The sequence below is a fragment of the Terrapene carolina genome, unplaced genomic scaffold (assembly GCF_002925995.2).
Source record: "Terrapene carolina triunguis isolate 2854851 unplaced genomic scaffold, T_m_triunguis-2.0 Scaffold31, whole genome shotgun sequence".
Classification (NCBI taxonomy): Eukaryota; Metazoa; Chordata; order Testudines; family Emydidae; genus Terrapene; species Terrapene triunguis.
This window is the reverse complement of record NW_020664382.1, coordinates 4,753,894-4,774,954: the sequence shown is the minus strand read 5'-3', so window position 1 is coordinate 4,774,954 and position 21,061 is coordinate 4,753,894. Positions and strand designations below refer to the sequence as shown.

General features: G+C 41.3%; 1 protein-coding gene across 2 annotated transcripts in view; it reads left to right on the top strand.

Annotated features, from left to right (window-relative positions):
- LOC112105531 (dual specificity tyrosine-phosphorylation-regulated kinase 1A) overlaps positions 1-21,061 on the top strand; it is a 116,729-nt gene that overhangs the window by 70,443 nt on the left and 25,225 nt on the right. For both annotated transcript variants that reach the window (XM_024198370.2, XM_024198371.2), the window contains exon 3: positions 12,214-12,413. In XM_024198370.2, coding sequence (XP_024054138.1) covers positions 12,214-12,413 — 200 coding nt within the window. The remainder of the gene's footprint in view (positions 1-12,213; positions 12,414-21,061) is intronic.

Below are 21,061 nucleotides of genomic sequence, written 5' to 3'. Positions count from 1 at the left end.
GCCCCTCATTCAGTTTACTGGATCAGTACAAGTGTCTGACATCACAGCCCTATGAAGGGGACAATCTGAATATGTTGCCATTGTTATTAATTATACACTAGTGCCTTCCGGCCCTGAAGAGCCATGTTCTTCTTTAGTCTGTGACACAAGAACTGCCTTTCCTTAAAAGTCTTTGAGTATTTCACTGTAAACAGAACTGAACACCTCACCTAAAATTCTCATAATGTCAGCGTAACTTTCAATAGTAGGAAATCTTTCTGGGTTGTTGAGTGCTTCAGTTTTCTTCCTGAGAGTTCAGTAAACCAAAGTTTTATATACTTAAGCACTTCCCAACATTTTTGTCACACAACAATTCTGAATGTTCTGAAAAATCCGGGCCTGGGAACCCCAAATTAGTGAACATTTTTAACCATAATCCCTGTATCTCTGTTCCTCATTTGTAAAATTAAGATTCCTTCTCTCACAGGAGTGGTATGAACATAAATTCATCATTTGTAAGGCACTCAGATACTCTAGTGATGGGTGCTTTAAAAAAAGAGGAAATTATTAACTCTTTATTCAGAGCAAGTTATAAAGAGTGCAGTAAATAAGGCATGGGGCCATCCAGTGAATGAGGAGGATAAAAAGAAATGTTGAATAGCTGCCAATTTAGTGATCGCTGTCCATCCTGTGCACTGTTTGATATAGGAGGTCAGACTAGATAATTACAGTAGTCCGTTCTGACCTTGGAATTTATGAAAAAGGCAGGCATCCTATGGAATAAAATAGTATATGAGCATGTAGTTAAAGACGGTCAGAGGGGGATGAATTAAAGTGGCACAGCTCTGCCAAGCTGCCTCAACTGATCCTTCCATAATTCAATGTAGGTATACCTAACACAGTGTACCCTGCTAGAATGTGTGCAGATAAACGCTGTAATTCAAATCTGTGGATCATAGCACAAAAAAATGTATGTTCTTAGTCCTTTTTCATCTTATTGTAGATGAATAGATTTTTTTTTTAAGACCAGAAGGGACCATCAGCTCATCTAGTCTGATCTCCAGTTGATACAGACCAGAGAATTTCACCCAATTACTCCTGCATTGAGCCTAATAACTTGATTGACTAAAGTATCTTCCATTAAGGCATCCATCATGGGATGTAGAATCCACCACTTCTCTTAGTAGTTTAACCTTTGTGCCACCCATACAGAACCATGCCCCAGCAGCTATTGTCTGTTCTGGAGAGCAGGGTTAAGGTTGCGTTGCAGGGGTGGCATGTACCTTAACTTTGTATTTCGTGGTTTCCAAAAGTTTAAGTTTAGCCCTTCTTCATATTCTGGAACCATGAGTGCCAGTGGACAGCCTTAACTTTGTGTTAACTAAGGCTCTGTCTACACTGCAGTCTTAAGTGGACCTAACATAGGTCGATTTACAGCCACTGCATTAATTACTGCAGTGGCAGATGTCCACACCGCCTTCGCGCTCCCGGCTGGGAGCAGGGGGAGGAGTGGGGGGCAGTAGCATAGGGCTTTTTGCCTCTGGCAGGGAGATACGCACCCGGAATCCAATCAACTTCTGTGCTCCCGGCAGGGAGCCAGGACCCTGGGGGCAGCAGGGTTCCCTACAGGGAGCCTAGGCAGCAGTCAAAGCCAGGAACCTGGGTGGCAGCCTGGCTTTGAGCAGAGACAGGGCAGCAGCCTGTCTGGGGAGCCAAGGAACAGGCTTTCTGGAGCTATGAAATTGACAAGAATGATAGCAAACAGCTGATGTAAATAATGCAGTGTCTACAGAGACATGGTGTCGCCCTAACTACACCGACATAAGCCCTATGCCTCTCGTCAATGTTGTTATGTTGTCATAGCAGAGGAGTTACATTGGCGGAAGGAGCATTTCAGTGTGTACACCTTCACTGTTTTGTCGACGAAAGCTGACTTTTGTTGACAAAACTGTGCAATGTAGACAAGGCCTATGTTTTTGAGTATTTAATATGTATTCAGTGTCTAGATATAAGTAAAACACTATGTATATTATGGTGTGAATCTGTAGAGATTATAGTGTGTATATTATACATGTGTGCAGATCTAGTTATTGGATGCATGAAACATGCAACCAAAGGCCTCCATGATATAAGAGAACTAGAAATGTAAAAGAGAACTTCAGTTTTCTTTGTACGAAGTAATTTTCTAATAGTCTTCCTTGGGAAGATATACAGTAGAACCTCAGAGTTACAAACACTTTGGGAATGGAGATTGTTTGTAACTCTGAACAAAACATTGTTCTTTCAGAAGTTTACAACTGAACAATGACTTAATACAGCTTTGAAACTTTACTATGCAGAAGAAAAATGCTGCTTTTAACCACCTTAATTTAAATGAAACAAGCACAGAAACAGTTTCCTTACCGTGTCAAATCTTTTAACTTTCCCTTTATCTTTGCAGTAGTTTACATTTAACACAGTACTGTACTGTATTTGCGTTTTTGTTTTTATTTTTGTTCTGCTGCTGCCTGATTGCGAACTTCCAGTTCCAAATGAGGTGGGTAGTTGACTGGTTGTAACTCTGGTGTTTGTAACTCGAGGTTCTATTGTGAGTGGCCAGATAGTAGGGAAAAAGAACATTAATGAACATCTATTTAAATTATAAGTACAGTCACCTGGCAAAGCTACCCCACAACCTATAAATAAATCCCAACTCAAACAGGTCTGTCGCATCTTACGCGCATTTAACATGCGCGATTTCAGCTTTACGTGGTCAGCAAAAACAAAAAACAAAACAAAAGAGAAAAATAACAATTTTAATACTGTACTAGTAGTGTGGGCGATTCCGCCCGCCATTCAACTCAATGTAATTTTGACTATACGTGGTTTTCGCTTTACACGCTAACCGCGGAACGGAACCCCCGCGTAAGATGAGACTCGCCTGTATTTTTCTTGTGGCGCTCCAGCCACCAGTGGTTTTCACCTTCCAGGATTGGTGCAGGCCCTTAAAGGACTGCTGCCATAAGTGGGGAAAGAGATGTGGGCAGGATTTGTTGAGATGGAGGGATTTTCCCAAAGGCTCGGGCTTCTCTGAACTCAGACCTTTAGTAGTACACCATTCTCTGGATACAAGGTGGACTCTAAGAGAAGAAAATTTAGTTAATCCTCAGAATAGATTTGGAGCCACTTAGACATTAAATTAAGTGCAAGTTTAAAACATTGAGTATGGAGAACTTGTACCATCATGCAATTGTCTGAGGCCGTAGCCCCTCACGCATCCCAAGGCAGACCAGAACAAATTAGAGGAATCTGTTTTAGGGTTTTTATATTGGTGCACTGTAAAATCTGAGGACCTCTCAGGTTACTTAGATTGGCATAGGGAGGTATCTGATGGTCTTGTTGGAGTCTAATGTTCTTTCTTTTCTCTCGTTCTTTTCTTTTTTCTTGTATTTGTGGGGTGATATAGTTATAAATGTAATTCTTGTTTTGATGGAAAAGCTTAATCAGGAGGGTTATGATGCATGGTGACGTAAAAGTGGTCAAGCTCTGGATCATTATCATCTTCTCTGAAAGTTAATTCCACATCTGGATCCCCTAGACTGAAGCTGCCTTGTCTTTGACTTGCATGTTTTGCTCTGAGCGTTATAATCTCTGTTGTCCCTGAGAAATGCATCTTGGATGGCAGTTTGTAGATGCTCTTGAATTCTTCAAAGTAGCTAGGATCTGATCTATTAATGGCTTCCAAGACAGGATCAAGGCCTTGAACTGACAGTGGAAGACTGGGAGAGAGTTGAGGGACCAGAGGAATGGGAATGATGCGCTCAGAGTGTCTTAACTTATAAAGAGGTGGGCGGCCTCTATGTATCAGCTGGAGCCTGTCCATTATTTTTACATCATTTTAGGTACAGCAAATTACGGTATTCCACTCTGGAGGTAACATGCTCAGATTACCATGATCAAGTTCTCTCTTATGGGAGGAAAGAGCAAAGTTTGCTCGTAAGATGGAGATGAAAAACAGCCTTTTTTATCACTGACCATATCAGATCATCCAGGCTCAGTGATGAGGCAGAAAAATAACAGAGGCTTTACCCAAGTTTGTCAAACTGGATGCATATTTTCAAAGAAAGGAAAGTGTCCCAGGTAGTTTCTAGAAAAAGCAGCAGCATTAGCTTTCAGTGAACTGCTGCTGTATTTTGATTTATAAGCCTTGAAAGGTTTAGGACATAGCTGAGACTGTCTCTCTGAACCAGTGACATATTATCACAGTTAATATCAGCAGAGGTGCTTGAGCTGGTGTTCCTTCAATATAAATGAGATTTGCTGGCAAGCCTCATGTCATTGGGAGAGGAGCTTACACTTTCACTATATTTAATTGATCTCGTTTACCTTTTGCAGAAAAAGTTAAACGATGGTTTGGATGAGCAATTACAGTTACCACTATAGGTCCTGAAAACAAATCACTTGAGTTGTTGAAGTGTTGTGCTGCCTATGCCTTGTCTACTATCTAATAATGCAAATTATGGCGATATAGCCATAGCCATGAAGCTAGGGTCTTTCAGTGGTTACCACATATCCCATGTCCTTATCTGAAGCCCAGTTGAGAGGGATCCAGGATGTTAGCACATGCCACTTCCTCACAGATTTTTGCCTGAGAATCTGAGGTTGAAGAAAAGGTCATAGTTGGAATGGTCTTCTGGATCAAGTATTGAATTTCTGAGGATTAGGTTAAGTTAGTTTTTCAGGGAGATTCTCTGAAACAAGGCTGCGATGGTTCCTTTTAGGAGTGGAAGGCATTGATAGTTTCCATTAGTTGCTTTTCCCAGCCAGCACAATTACTAAATTGATTCACATATGGTAGCTCAGATCTTTTTCAGAGTTTCTTGAGATTCACCAGTGCAATGGAGCCAAACTCTGGGAATGGGTAATGTAGTTTGGTCAATTAGAACTAATCTACATGGATTTCAAGCATTTGATACAGTTCCACATGGGAAATTATTAGTTGGGATTAATACGGGAATCGAAAGATTAGTAAGGAACTAATTAAAGGAGAGACTACAATGGGTCATACTGAAAGGAGAACTATCAGGCTGGAGAGAGGTTACTAGCGCAATTTCTCAAGGATCGGTCATGGGACCAATCTTATTTAACATTTTCTTTCATGACCTGGGCACAAAAAATGGGTGTGCACTAATCAAATTTGCAGATGACATAAAGTTGGGAGGTATTGCCAATATGGAGGAGGACTGGAATATCATACAGAAAGATTTTGACCCTGCAAACTGACATAATAGAAATTGGATGAAATTTAATAGTGCAGAGTGCAAGGTCAAGCACGTACGGACTTACAACAAGAATTTTTGCTATAAGCTGGGGACAGATCAGTTGGAAGCAACAGAGGACAACGAGAGACCTGGGTGTATTGGTCGATCATGGGATGACTATGAGCTGCCTATGTGATGTGGCCGTGAAAAAGGCTAATGCAGTCCTAGGATGCATTAGATTAGGTATTTCCAGTAGAGTTAGGGAAGTGTTATTACTAAGGCTACAGTTTTGGCATGGAGGTTGCAGAAGTCATGGAATCCGTGACTTCCAAAGACCTCCGTGACTTCAGCCCTGGCAGCTGGGAGCTGCAGGGTCCTGCCGCCTCCCGCAGTGGCAGGGAGCGATAAGGTACCCCTGCCGCCTGAGGCAGCAGACACCCAAGCTTTCAGCCACCATGGGCAGCAGAGGTACCCCGCAGCTCCCAGCCGCTGCAGGCTGCTGGGTACCCCGCAGCTCCCGGCTGCTGCGGAGGACAGGGGTACCCTGGCAGCTCCCCACTGCAGCGTTGGCGGGGGAATTCCTACAGTGCTCCTTGTCGCTGGGGAAAGGGGAGGGGGACCCTGCAGCTTCCCTCTGCCACTGGTGGCAGGAGGACCCTGGAGCTCTGAGCCCACACAGGTGGTGGGAGCCCCAGAGCTCCCAGCCACCCAGCAGCTGCCCAGTCCCTTCCCATTTTATCATGGATATTTTTAGTAAAAGTCAGGGACAGGTCATGGGCCTCCGTGAATTTTTCTTTATTGCTCATGACCTGTCTGTGACTTTTACTAAAAATATCCATGACAAAATCTTAGCCTTAGTTATTACCATTATACAAGGCACTGGTGACAACTCATCTGGAATACTGTGTGCAATTCTGGTCTCCCTTCTTTAAGAAAAATGAATGCCAAATTGAACAGGTGCAGAGCAGGGCTACTAGGATGATCAGAGGAATGGAGAAGAATTAAAGAGCTTGGCTTGTTTAGCCTAACCAAAAGAAGGCTGAGGGGGAGATATGATTGCTCTCTGTAAATAAACCAGAGAGAGATACACCAGGGAAGGAGAGGAGTTATTTAAGTTAAGTGCCATTATTGGCACAAAAACAAATGGATATAAACTGTCCATCAGTAAGTTTTTAGGCTTGAAATGAGATGCAGGCATCTAACCATCCAAGGAGTGAAGTTCTTGAACAGCCTTCCAAAGGAAGTAGCAGGGGCTAAAATCCTAACTTGTTTCAAGACTGAGCTTGATAAGTTTATGAAGGGGATGATGTGCTCGCCTACAATGTATGTGGCCCATCTGTGACTACTGTTGGCAAATATCTCCAGTGGTAGGAGATGGGACACTAGATGGGGGGGAGGGTTCTGAATTACTTCAGAGAATTCTTTCCCATGTGTCTGGCTGGAGGGTCTCGCCCATATGCTCATGGTCTAATTGATTGACATATTGGGGTCAGGAAGAGATTGGCAGAGTCCCTGGTGTTTTTTCACCTTCCTCTGCAGCATTGGGCATTGCTCACTTGGTTTGAATTAGAGTAAATGGTGGATTCTCTGGAACTTGAAGTGTATAAATCAAGATTTGAGGACTTCAGTAATTCAGCCAGAGGTTATGTATCTTTTACAGGAGTTGGGTGGGTGAGGTTCTGTAATGTACGATTATGCAAAAGGACAGAGTAGATGATCATGATGGTCTCTTCTGGCCTTAAAGGCTCTGAGTTCTAAATTTTTCTGCCTCATTTAGCTCCATTCCTATTCAGTCAATCTAGTCAGCAAAGAATGTGAGCTCTGCTGTAATTTGAATGCTGGGTCCAAATCTGGATTGCATTCTGGCTTCATTTGCTAGTTTGCTATGTTGAATAGCTACATTGGCCATGATTTTGGTGCTGTGATAGTGGAAAAGAAGAATGTTTTTGTTTCTTTACTGTGGTGGTGTAGTCCTGTGAATAGTTTTTCGTGCTATTGGCATATGAATTAGGATCCTGTTTTGTACTACTTTCATTGTAATCCTCTGCCTATACATTTCTTCCACTGCAGTTCATCTGAGCTATGATGATCTATGATGGCTAGGGGCCAAAGTGTCAACTGTAATGGTCGTCAAGTCATGGTACTTATTGGGAACCTTACTTTGTAGGTGGTTGGCTTGTTGTCCCAGGATGAGTTGAAAATTGAATAATCAAATATTTTCAAGGATGAACCAGCCTTGATTGCTTCCCTAGTAAGATGAAGGAAAGGCCCTGATTTTCATTAGCATGTGGCAGTGGCTGGCCCAAAAGAGTAGAATGTTTGTGGTTTCTCCCATACTGGAAATTGGGTCCCGAGTGTATTTGTCTAAGTGTGAGAGTTGGAGATGGTCTGAAAGCATCCAGTAGTTCCCCTGTAAACTAAAAGATCACACACTAATACTGGTGCTACTTATATGGAAGTTGAAGTTGCTGAGTATGATGACCCTTGAGGTTCCAATACATTGCTGGCCAGCAGATCCATTATGTTCCTCCAGGAAGTTTCCAGGATTTTCATCTGAAGAGTCCAGACCACCAAGAGGCCTAGATTTTTTTATTTTTGTCCTTTGCCTCACAGATCAGATAGGTGCACTCAAATGTTACTGTTTCTGCGGTGCATTTTCCCCTGCATCTGAGGTTGGAGGGATTAGGACAGCTATTCCACCTACTTATTTCTTCTTTCTAACTCATTATTGGATCTTTCTTGGCTTTCAATATATTGTAATTACTACATAAGGATTGGATGTGCTAGGGTAGGGTTGGAAGTGACATTGAACCAGGTCTGTGGTGCAGGCAAGGTCAGGTTTCAAGGATCAGATCTTGAATGGTGTTTGTTTTTGTTGATGGATGACCTTGTATTCATCAGCAGAAGCCTGACTTTCTCTCAGTTTCTCTCTGTCTCCATCCCAGTGACAGCAGGAATTGGTAAAGTAGGAACAGTTGGTTTCCAGATTTTTCAGTAGGCCTTGTATTCCAGTTCTTAAAATTCTGAGTGTTTGACGTTGATGTGCTGGCCTCTCATGGAAAAGGTTTGCATGGTGGAATTGATCTATGGAACCAAGCACAAAAATGTGCAAAGTTTGTATGTGGAATTGTTCCAGCTGGTGAATAGCCTGGTTAATTTGGGCTGCCTCCAGCGTGAAACAGTCCAGAAGCTGAAGTTGATACAGAATGCGTGCAGTTGCCTACCTATTAAATGGTGCTTCACAATAAGTGTACATACAGCAACACTGCTGCTCAATCGCCTAGTTTCCTTTTGGCTTCCATGTTGTATTTAAGTTATTTAACATGTAAAGCCCTAAATGTAATGGAACTTGGCCATCTGAGAAACCAGTATGTCTATGTTATTACTGCAGCTGTCATCTATAATGAAGCATGAGTGAGATACCGCTTGGTTTAAGTGGGTGGAAACTACTGATGTGGCATTCTGTTACTGGTCTTCTCTGGAAGTTATTTTACCTCTAGATCCACTGGAGCCTGGTTTTGTTTAACCTTCTAGGTGTGCTGCAAATCTCTTAGTGTGTCAGGTTTTTAGCTCAACAGGGGACATGAGCCCAGGATCCTTGTCTGATGCCTTTTTAATCTAATGGTTTGGTGTATACTTAGTTGCCAGTTCCATTGATTGAGTGCTCTGCAAGACGAGAAAGGATTTGGCTCTGTTGTGGTTGAGGCAGTTTTGGTTCCCAAGCAGCCTGAACCTGTCAATCTGCCAACCAAGGATCTGCTGGTGCAGGATGAAGGGACGATTCTGTACCCACATCTGAATTCCCTTCATCTCACAGTTGGGCTGCTGGATGGATATTGAAAGTAGAGCATTCATGCTCTTTACCCATCCAGAATATTTTAGTGAACAGTAGAAAGTCTCTGCGAGGTGCTCACCTGGTGAAATGGACAAGGTTTTCTTGCTGGTGTCATCAGACGTCCCTGATTCCACAAGAAACTTTGGTGCTAGCGATGTTAGTCTACTTTCTGGGCTTGAAGCAGAGTAACCTGTTTCTCAGCTCAGTGAAAGTCAATCTGGTAGTTCTTTCTGCACACCATCCACCTGTAGAAGGTTACAGTGTCTTTTCTCATCCAACTATAATCAGATTTTGAAGAGCCTGGTTAAGGTGTTTCCAACTGTTTAAAAATACAGTTCCACAATGGGACCTTAACTTAGTACTTTTGGCCCTGATTGGGCCACTGTTTGAGCTGATGGCAATTTGTTCCCTGTTACTTTTCAATGAAAACATCCTTTCTGGTTGCCTTTACATCTCTGAGGATGGTAGAGGGAGATCCAAGCATTGATGGTGGTCCCTCCTTATACTGTTTGTTACCTAGACAAGGTGTCTGTAAGGGCACATCCTAAGTTCTGGGTTCCATGTATTCCATGATTCCACAACTGTGGTTGCCTCTTAATTTACTCTTTCCCACAGAGTTGTGCTGCAAATGTAAACTTTATTTTTTAAATAAAATTCTGTTCAACCCTGGAGGACAGAAATTAAAAAATGTTTAAAATAAAACCTTGAACAGAGTGCAAACCAATGAAATGACCTCTGCAGAGTACCTGAAATAGTAGCTCTTAAGAGGAGTGAACCCAGTTAAGGCTCTGTGGACTTCATGATGCATGGGACTTGGCATTTTTCAAGGTTTTATAGAACCTGGCATTTTGGCCACAGAATTTGCCATTTTGATCCAACAAGACATCCAGCCTTTATGTGTCTATCTTATCTCCCTGCCCTGCAGTTGCCTCTTGCACTTCAGTTTTCCCTGCCTAAAAGGTAATAAATTGGGTTGTAGTGCATATTTCCTGGTGGAGCTGTGCAACAGGGGTCAGGGAGTTAGGGCTAGAGTCCAGCTTGTAGTTAGGGAGTGTAGGATCCAGAAATGTAGATTGGTGAACTAGGCTGTCTATAGAAAAGCAGAGTGACTGTGGCCCCAGGGAAATGAGGTGCTGAATCTGGATACAAATTATCCCCTTCCCTGGAATGCTTAAAAGGGAAGAAGTTTCTTTTTGTCAAGCCGCCTGGACAACATCTTGGGAACAGTGGCCTGGGAATTGTAGCTGGCCTGCTTGGAGGTCATAGCAAAAATTCCCATTTTTGAAAATAATCGCTGACATATTTTATCGGTATTTTTAATTACGAATCATGGGTGAGGGTGTCTGTGAATGGGAATTAAGGGTTACAGTACTCTTCTCTCTCAGTGAATATTCAGCCATAATTGAGATCAGAGGCACTCAAGCTGAAGCTGTCTCAGTATAAATGAGAGGGAGCATTCTCAGAGGGCTTTTGTTTTGGAATTTGCTTCCCACTTCGGTCCGCCAGAGTCCAAGTTTGTTAACATTGTGGGTGCGCTGCAAAACCATCTTCTGTCTCTTTTTTGATGTCAGGGATGGAGTAGACTGCAGGGAATATGATAAGGGCAGTCCTTTCATTATTTAGTTATTTTAATGTTTGGGATAGGCTTCTAAAAGGACCTTGAATTGCATTTTAGAAATTTAAATAAATAAAAAGAGGTGGTAGAATAAATTAATGCTCTTAAAGAATTTACAGGTTATTGCTGCAGAATTTAGTCCATTGTGTTGCAGCGTACACAGGGCCCTGAATTTATCCTCTATTTTAAACAGTGTCCAAGACATTTTATAACTATTGTTTAAATGACTCTGCAAATTAAAAATTTCCTAGTTTCCCAAGTGGTGTGTGTCAGCATAATTTGAAAAGTTCCCTTTGTCGTATTCATAGACTTTTGAAGCACTACGTTGTGGCAGCTATGTCCATAATTTAAAAAAAATACATATTCAACATGAGGAAAATTTGTTTTAACAGAGACAGCTTTCTGGTATCAGCCTGTTCAAGAATGTTAATGAAGATTTTTTTTAAGTGTCTTATCTTGGAAAGAGCTGTGGTCTAGTGTTCAGAATTGAAGACTTGCCTACATTAGGAAATTGTAGGGGAGAAAAAAAATCTCAGTGGTATTACCACTAGGTCAGCATCAGTAGGCGAGCTGGTATAGAGGTTTCAGCAACTGGACCCATTTTAACCAACTTGTCAATTAAACCTGCTTTTTAGCAAGTTGAACATAACAGTAATATGTCAGAATCCACAGTACCTCATCTGTGTTAGCACTTCTGCTTGAAACTAGTTTAGTTTTAAAATATTGTTTTCCAAGTATTCTGCCTAGAGCTGGGCAAAAATAGATTTTTGATTCGCTGGTAGTTCTGAAAAATAAAAATAAATCTTTCAGCTTGACCCAAAAAACAAAATTCAGAAAAAATTTAGGCAAATCAAAAAAGTCAGTTTTGGAACACTTTATTCATCTTGAAATGTTTTGTTTTCAGGCATGTTTAAAGGGCTAAATTCAGAAAATGGGGGAAGTGGTTTGGCCCTACTTTTAAATTTTAGCCCAGTTAGGACATTCACCTAGAATGTAGGAAACCTGGTTACACTTCTCTCCTCTGCTTGTTATGGAGCAGCTCTAATTCCACCTGAATGTCTATTCTTTTATTGTGATTCTGCAATATTTTCCATTCATTTACATTTATGTTTTGTCCCTTTCTGCTGTGTGAAAGACTCTCTCAATTCAGGAGAATTGAAATGATTAAATTGATTGTACACAAAGATCTCTCATGGCATTGACTAGAGAAACCAGACAACTATATTTTCTTCTAATCTCTTTTCAATTATAATTTTAGATGTTACTTGTAAAAGTGGGAGGTAAACAATTTCTCTAACACATGTTTTAGTTGGTCACTTTAATGTGTCTCTGTACCACAACTTTCCCATTTGTAAAATGGGGTGTAATAATACTTTTTACTCACCTTTGTGCACTTTAAGATCTCTGGATTAATGCTGCTGTATATGTACAAAGTATTATTTTATCTGGTGTTATTTATTTTATGGCCTTGGAAATGGAGGTCAACTGGTGCAAATACCATGAGGATGTAAATATTACACTAAAATCTTGAATTGTTTTTCTAGGAGGAGAGACTTCAGCATGCAAACCTTCATCTGTTCGGCTTGCACCGTCATTTTCATTCCATGCTGCTGGCCTTCAGATGGCTGGACAGATGTCCCATTCACATCAGCAGTACAGCGATCGTCGGCAGCAGAACATAAATGACCAACAGGTTTCTGCCTTATCCTACACTGACCAGATTCAACAACCTCTAACCAACCAAGTACGTGATATCAGGAGAGAGACTTTTCAGTTTTGAGATACATGCTTTCTTCCCTAAATATTTAAATATTTTGGGACACTTTACCCATGACTTTTTTTTTTAGATAGAAATATCTATGATTACAAGGTTCACATCTAATGCATCTAGATCAAAACTTTGATATTTTTTTTTTTTTTTTTTTTAGTTGAGAAATACTATTACTCCTTTGTAACAGGCTTCAAGAGACCATCTTTTGGCAGTTAATAAATACTTGCCTTATTTGTAAAAGGAATTATTCTATTCTAACCATTCTTGACAAGGAAAGGAAGTAAAGTAATCTGAGGGGAATTTATGGCAATTAAAGATCAGTCTAATGGTAATCATGAAAAATGTAAATTGAAGTCCAAGTTTGACTGCTTTATTTTTTTTAAAGAGGGAGACTGTTATAGTGGAGAATTTTATAGGTAACTTTGGATTGGAAAGTTATTGTACAGAACTTTATAAAGATCTTGATTTCAAAACAATAATACAAATTTTATATTATCACTTGGACTCTTTCACTGCTCCTCTCCCACATCAGAGTTCTGTATTCTCATATATTAGCTCTTATCTTGGATAGGTGAAGTGAGCATAGTTGGGGAGTAGGAGGACTCCAGCTGGGTACTGTCTGGCTGACATACTTTCCCTAGTGTCATTGGACTATGACAGCAGCTCCCCACCTATGAGGGCTAGATTATCCCCTTGCTGTCCCTGAGAGCATTCCTCTGTAGTTCCCCCCTTCTTAAAAGCAGCAGGGAAGCTGACAGCCTGCTTAAAGGGGACGGCTTAGCAACTGCTCCCTGCTTACACCCAGATTGACTGACTTTGGATTTAGGGAGTCTTTAAATTCTGCCTTCAAAGCATACAGGATAGTAAAATGAGCCCAACATAAGAGGAGGGAATGCTGCTGCTGTGCCCTGGTGCAAATCATCCCACCCCCATCTAAGCCACCTTGGATGTGCTGCAATACTATCATGAGAGCCTTTACCAGGGCTCCCAAGTGTGTTGCTCTGTGGAAAAGCAAGATGAGGGAAGGGACCACAGAAGAAGAGGAAGAGATTAGAGAAGATGAGTGTGATCAGGATAAGCTCTAAGAGATGCAGGATCTTCCGGCATGTAGGGGGGAAAGGGAAGTTCAGGCTGTTCAAGTGGAAGGACTTATGAGACTTACCTTCCAGGATTGCTCAGCTCCTGAAAATTGGAAATGGAAGAGCCAGGTGATCTGAAACCCAGCGATCCCATCCTGCCTAGTTCATATAGGTCCCAGAAAACCCCATATGTTAAAAACAAGACATGGTGGCTGAAGAGTAGGAATCTTCATTAAGAAGTTGCCTGCAGACAGGCTTGTGAAGATCCTGTATCCGCCAACAGAGGAAAAAATGCCAAGATCTGACTGTCCATCAGTGGATATAGCCACCTCAAGAGTGGCAAAGGGGGTGATAGTACCTACCAGAAGGCACGTTTTCCTTTTAAAACTGCTGCTTAAGAGAGAGGTCAATCTGCTTTTAAAGGAGCATTTAGCTCAGGAACCCTGCAGGGGACCCTGTATGTGATTTATCCTTCTAGGGTAATATTTGGGTGAATGCACAGATTTTTCATGTTCTCTAACACGAAGGATAAACAGATGGTGATGGCTGAAATGTTACCCTTGTTGGGAGCTGCAGTGTTTTTCATGGCAGGTGCCACATACAGCATGACCAGGACCACCTTAGGAGCCAGGGTGATCTTCATAAAAGTAAAGAGGTCCCTGAGGGCTGAAGCAGTGGTCAACTGATTAGATAGCCAAGGCCAGCCTAGCTCCTCTACCCTTTAGGAGAGCAATCCTGCTTGGCAAAGAGCTTCAGAAGCTGTAGAAGTCTTTCACAGATAGGAAAAAACGAGTCTTCCCACAGTACAGCTCCTGCAGACACTGGTACAAATCTCAACCTTGGTGGGCTTTTGCCTCTCTAAACCTATCCCCATCAACCAGGGAAAAGATTATCTTTGGCAGGCTTCTTTTTGAGGAAAAAAATCTAATTACTTTTGTACCCACAGAGAAGCGCACAGGAGCCCCAGGCAATCAGCATGAAGGTATGCAGACGTGTACCGCATCTTTGCCACTTGCTAAATACATAGGTTAACACCACTTCGGATCATTGGGTATTGCATGCAGTACCCTGACACTTTTGAGGAGAGTACCACTTCAAAAGCTTTGCTTGCTTAGTCACCTTGCTCCAGTGCCAAAAAGAGGCAGGGTGTACAAGACTGTAGACACCCTGCTGAATTTGTAGCAAATCCCCAAAAATCATTCAATTTTCCTAGATTTTAGTGGGAACAAGGGACCTATTCCACATACTTCACATTTCCCAAGACTAGCGGTGGACGGTGCCCAGTTTTAGACCTGCGTTTGACACTAGTGTGACTGCTGTTGGGATACTGTGTCCCTTTCTGGGATGTACAGTTCAAGAATGATATTGATAAATTGGAGACAGCTCAGATAGTAGCCAGGGAATGATTAAAGGATTGGAAAATATCCATTATAATGATAAACAGGTTGAGCTCTTTGAGGCTATCTGAACATAGAGAAAGTTAAGGGGTGACTTGATCACCGTCCATAACTACCTACATAGCAAATAAAAATTTGATGCTAAAGAACTCTTCAGCCTAGCAGATAAAACTATTACAAATAAAAATGACTGGAAGCTGTAGCTAGACAAATTCAGACTAAAATAAGGCACTGATGTTTAACAGTAAGGGTAATTAACCATTGGAACAATTTTACCAAGGGATGTGGTGGATTCTCCATCACTGGAAATTTTAAAGTCAAGATTGCATGTTTTTCTAAAAGATGTGGTTTAGTTCAAACAGGAATTAATTCAGGGAAGTTCTATGGCCTGTGTTATACAGGAGGTCAGACTAGATTATCACAATCATTCCGTCTGGTCTTAATCTGTGGACCTATGAAAATAAATTCTTCATTTCAGGGCTAAAGAAAGATCAAATCTGAAATTAGGGATTCAGTCAGACAATTCAGGAATTTGCCTGTTCCCTGGATCTTCAGGATGCCTTTCTATGCATCCCAATTTGGCATCACATCGATGAATCCTATTTTACACAATATTTGGGGCATTTCTGGCAATATCAAGCTCTCCCAAAATAGGACCTAGATATGTACTGAGACTGCGATGAATTTCCTGTGACCCAAAGCAGGCTCCAGTATGTAGAGCCAAGGTAGGATCATCAACAGGGAGTTTCCTCTCACAGTGTTAGCAGCTGGTCTGTGTGTGAGCCCAGTTAGCACACAAGCAGATAAAACCTTAATTCAGGACAGCTGTCTGAAGCAGCAACACCAATTGCCAGCCCTGCTGCAACTGCAGGTAGTGTTCTCCTGGGATTACCTATGGATGCTGGAGTCTATGGCAGCGTGCTTGACAATAGTTCCCTGGACTGACTTCCAAATAAGAGTGCTACCATGTTTTCTGCTCTCAAACTGAGCAGAATCAAAGAACTCCAGGCTATATCAACTGCTCTCTGCATTCAGAATGGCTCTAAGGTGGTGGCTAGACAACACAAATCAGAAGGGTTGCTCCCTGGGTTGTCCCTAATAATTGGCTGATTAAGGCTGGAAGCTTGCTAGGATGGGGACGCCAACTAAGAAAGTCAGTGGCTCAAGGGAAATCGTCCACAAAGGAAAAGAGCTTGTAAGTCAGCCACCTCAAAATTAAGGCTTAAGACTCACCTTTCTCCACTAACATACTGTCTATGATCACAGTCTGGAGTTCCCCTCATCTAGTTCTAGCTTAGATCCACTCCAACTTGGCTTCCGCCCCTTGCATTCCACTGAAATGGCTCTCGTCGAAGTCTCTAATGACTTCTATCTAGCCAAAGCTCAGAGTCAGTACTCCATCCTTATCCTCCTTTACCTGTCAGCCACTTTCAACATAATCAGCCATGCACTTCTTGAAATCTTCTCCTCCCTTGTCTTTTTGTGACTGTCCTCTCCTGGTTCCCCCTCATCTCTATTCTCTCCTTTTGGATGTCCTTTGGAGGATCCTCCTTATCACCCTCTAGTTTTCTGAGTGCGTTCCACAGGATTCTGTCCTTGGTCCCCTTGTCTTCTCCCTATACCTCATCTCTAAATAATCTCATCCTAAAACACAAATTCCGCTATCATCTCTGAGCTGATGACTCTCGTATCTGCCTCTCTACTCCAGACCTGTCATCTTCTGTCCAGATCTCTGTCTGTCTGTGTCTCTCTCTCTCTCTCTCTCTCTGACATCTCCTTGTGGATGTCTAGACCTCATCTCAAGCTCAACTTGGCTAAAATAGAGCTTGTATTTTTTCCCTCCAAGCCCTCCCTACTACCTCCTTTCTTGATCACTGCAGACAACACCACCATCCTGTCTGTCACCCAGGCCTGTAACGTGGGTGTTATCTTTGAGTTGGACCTCTTTAGGTCCTCACGTTAAGGCTAAATCTTGCAGATTCTTTCTGCATAAAATCTCTGAGATATGGCTTTTCCTATCCAACTGCAGTTTAAATTCTCATCCAGGCTTCTGTCTTCTCACATCTTGATCACTGTAACATCCTTTTCTCTAGCCTTGACAAATGCAGTCTTATCCTTCTGATATTTATTGAGAATGCTGCTGCAAAGATCATTTTCCTATTCTTTTGCTTTGACCATGTTGCCCCTGTTTGCATCCCTCCATTGGCTCCCTCTTCAGCATTGTATCAACTGTAAGCTACTTGTCTTCACGTTCAAGGCCCTTCGTTCCCTATCCCCACCCTACTTATTATCTTTCATTTTCTATTGAGATTCCAATTCCTACCTCCAATTGGCACATGATGCCAGTCTGCATTACCCACTTGTCAGAATTTCAAACAAGCACCTTTGTGCTTTCTCCCATACTGCCCTTCATGCTTGGGAGGAGCTCCCAATAAGCATTCTCAAAACTAACTCATTATTCTCCTTCAAAACCTTTCTCAAAACTCTACCCATGTTGCCTACAAAAAAATTGACAATGGCTAGTGTGCTGATACCACTGCCCGTCATGCTGACCAAACTGTGTAATTGTTTCCGTGTACTTCTGTATCTGTTGTCTTGTCTTATAATTTTGTAAGCTCTCTGGGGCAGGCTTTGTCTTTTGTTCTGTTTGTACAGTGCAGAGCACAATGGGGTCCTGGCTATGACTAAGACTCCTACGTGCTTCAGTAATGCAAATTATAATCACAAATTTAATGAGCCCATTTAGGTAGTCCGATATTGTTATCCTGGGCACATACACAAATTGTCAAGGAGGTACGAATAGCAAGAGCATGGTTAAGAAGCTGGTCATGCTTATGACCTGGCCAGAAAAAGCATTTGAAAGATATCACCCACACATAGCAGGGGATCAAAATGACACAGTAGGCTGGCCAGGCAGGCAACAGGTATGTCCATGAGAGGTGGGAACTCGGTTGTAAGATGCTTACTGTAATATGTCAAACATAAAGAACCCCGTAAATAGCTCTGATTGCCATCAAGATCAGTAGGAAAAGAGAGGTGTACTTCAGCAAGTGTAAGGAGCATAACTTCCTGGGAAATAGGCATTCTGCCTCTCCAATGGGTTTTTCTCCTCACACATCACCATCAGTAACAGGATATTATGTACCAATTTCCCGGGCCTGCCACACACTGTAATGGTTTCTAGTGACAGATCAAAGATCCAGTTCATTGTTTTGGTGCTACTGTACGTAGCAGCCTCAGGGTCGGATATTGCCCAATGGGGGGGAGCCTTCTTGGGTATGATTTCTTAGTTCAACCAGATGTCCTGTAATACTCTCTCTTGCAAGACTTTCAGCCCAAGAAAGTTTTTGCTTTGTTTTGGTTTTGGGTTTTTTGGGGTTTTGGTTTTTTTTGCTGTTGTTTCAGTGACTGTATTTGTAAACAGTGTGAGTGAGGGTCTTTCTCTAATAGTTTGTTTGCTATGCTGGGATTATTGGACAAAATTTTTAGTTTTATAGACTCCAACCTCCATCTTCTGGCCAGACTGCTGCACTGCACCACTTGCTTCTGTTCAAGTTCAGTGCCTTGGCTGGTGAGTTCAGGTGCTTTTCCTCTGATAAGAGACTTTCCTCAAAATTCCTAAACCTTCCATATCTGGAACAAGCCTAATTCTTCCTAATTTCAGTAAAAATTTGTTGGATTTTTAATAGCTCCTCTCGAAGCACAAATGTTTTATTAATATTTCCTCAGACTCTACCAATCACAGTGGGACAAATTAAAGAAATCTTTTTTCAGTCTCCAAGATTCCTCATTTCTTCTTAGTCTCCTCATTTCTAGCATTTAGGACTGAAATGTTTTCCACAAAGATCCTGATGTTGGTGGATACCAAATGGAGCACCCAGTTATTTGAAAGAAAATACACATTTCTCTAAAATGGCCTTCATATCTATTGTCAGTTGTCTCCTGCCCTCTATGGTTGCCAAAGCTTGTATGGCTTATTGTTGGGATAGAGCGTCCAGCAAGAGTTAAAAACAACTTAGATCCAGCAAGTTGACTCTGGTTTACACTTACGGGAAATAATGCTGCCTGCTTCTTATTTACAATGTCACCTGAAAGTGAGAACAGATGTTCATATGGCAATGTTGTAGCTGGCGTTGCAAGGTATTTACCTGCCAGATATGCTAAACATTTGTATGCCCCTTTATGCTTCGACTTGTAGACTCTAAAGTAGTAATAATTCTACATTTGAAAGTGGCACTTTCATGATAGAGAGATTGTACTAGAGTACTTGTATGAGATGTATTGTACTGTTTTCTTTTATACAGTACAAATATTTGTAATACAAATAGTATAAAGTGAGCACTGTACACTTTGTATTCTGTGGTGTAATTGAAATCAATATATTTAAAAATGTAGAAAAATGTCCAAAAATATTTATAATAAATTTACATTGGCATTCTATTATTGTTTAATAGTGCAATTAAAACTGTGATTAATTGCGACTGTTTTTTAAAATCTAGTTAATTTGTTTTGTGTTAAACGCTTACATTAACTGCAGTTAATTGACAGCCCTAAAAATAAGTAAATAACTGGAATTCTTAGTCGGATACAGTGGTATAAAATATAAATTCCTTTCATTGTACTCCCTTTGTTTGTAAAATCAAAGTCACGCGATTAGGACATCTATTTTACAGGATATATATCCCCTGTCATAAAATTTCCCATAATGAAATGAGGTATATTTAACAAGAAACACGACTGCTTTGGGCAGTAAAGAATAGGACCACATGAAGAAATTTGTGTGGCAGTCACTTAGTTATCTATTCCCTCTTTTACCAAACACTACAAAATTAACATTGTTGTCAGCTGATACATTGTCCTTCAAGCTGCTCTGGACCAGTTAAAAAAATGAAAATAGATCAATTTAATGTGCTTAGCTTGGACTCTTAGGCTTGTTGCCTACTCTGTTTTTATTCTTTGGTTGTTTCCCGTTCTGACTTTGTGCTTCCCAACTGTCATTTGCATACCAACAAATTGGTCATATGAAATCGAAAATTTGATTTTCTTATTTGTAATTTTAATTTCTCTTAGTGGTACCAATCCCTGCTATGCATGTCCTGCTCCATTAATCTCTTAGGATGATAAAATTTTGTTGTTTATTGACAAATATAATTGCAATGAAACCACTTGATTGTCATTTATCTTGGAATTTATACATATTTTCCAACATTCAATTTTGGAAATATCTCCTGGGGTTGCAGTTAACTATGTGGCCAGCAGGTAGAGACTGGAGTCTGCAAAGCAGGATTTAAAAAAAAAAAAAAAAAAAAAATTTTACCGGAGAGCTGCCTCGAAGCTAAAGGAAAGGCAGGATTACCTAACAACATAGTACGGTGTGGTACCACTATGCAGAATGGGTATTGTCCCCTTCCTGTGCCATCATTCCCCTCTTTCCTTCATCAGAGGAAGAAGTGGTTATATAATTGGAGCAAAATTCAAATCTTTCATATTCTTCTGAGGGGATCTTGTTGTACCATTGGAATGTCCTGATTAAGAATATAGCTAAGCATTTTAAAATGCAGCCTATGGAGAAAAAAGGTGGAAGGTTCTTACCTTTTTTTCCCCTTCACAATCTTCCATCCCATTTTTCAGACGGCAGAGAGGAAAATATTGCCTCTTTAAAAAGTTAATACAGGTCAGATTAGAACAATGGGGATGTGAATAGCAGCACGCACCAAAGTGCTGCGCTGTAACTCCCCTGTGTGGATACTGCGGGCACAAGTGAAAAGGTTTCTAGTTTCCCATTATTGTGGTCCTATTTGAAGAGGACTATGTTAATGCAAACTAGGAACCTTTTGGCTTGTGCCTGGAGCATCCACATAGGGAAGTTGCAGTGCAACCCTTTGGTGCATGCTGCTATTCACACCCCTATAGTCTGAACTGTGGGACAGTGTAGACAAGCTCTGAGTGATGCTGCACAGGTGTAATTGAAAGCATGATTTGGAGATAAAGAAGTTAGGGTTATCTCTGAGAAGCTGAGAAGGGCGCAAGTTGGCCTGAAGAATCTTAATTATTGTTTGTGGTTCATGAGAAGAAAAGAAAACCAGCTTGATTTTCTCAAGGTGACTTTTCAGGGCTTTGCTAGAAAGTAAAGTGAACAAATTTG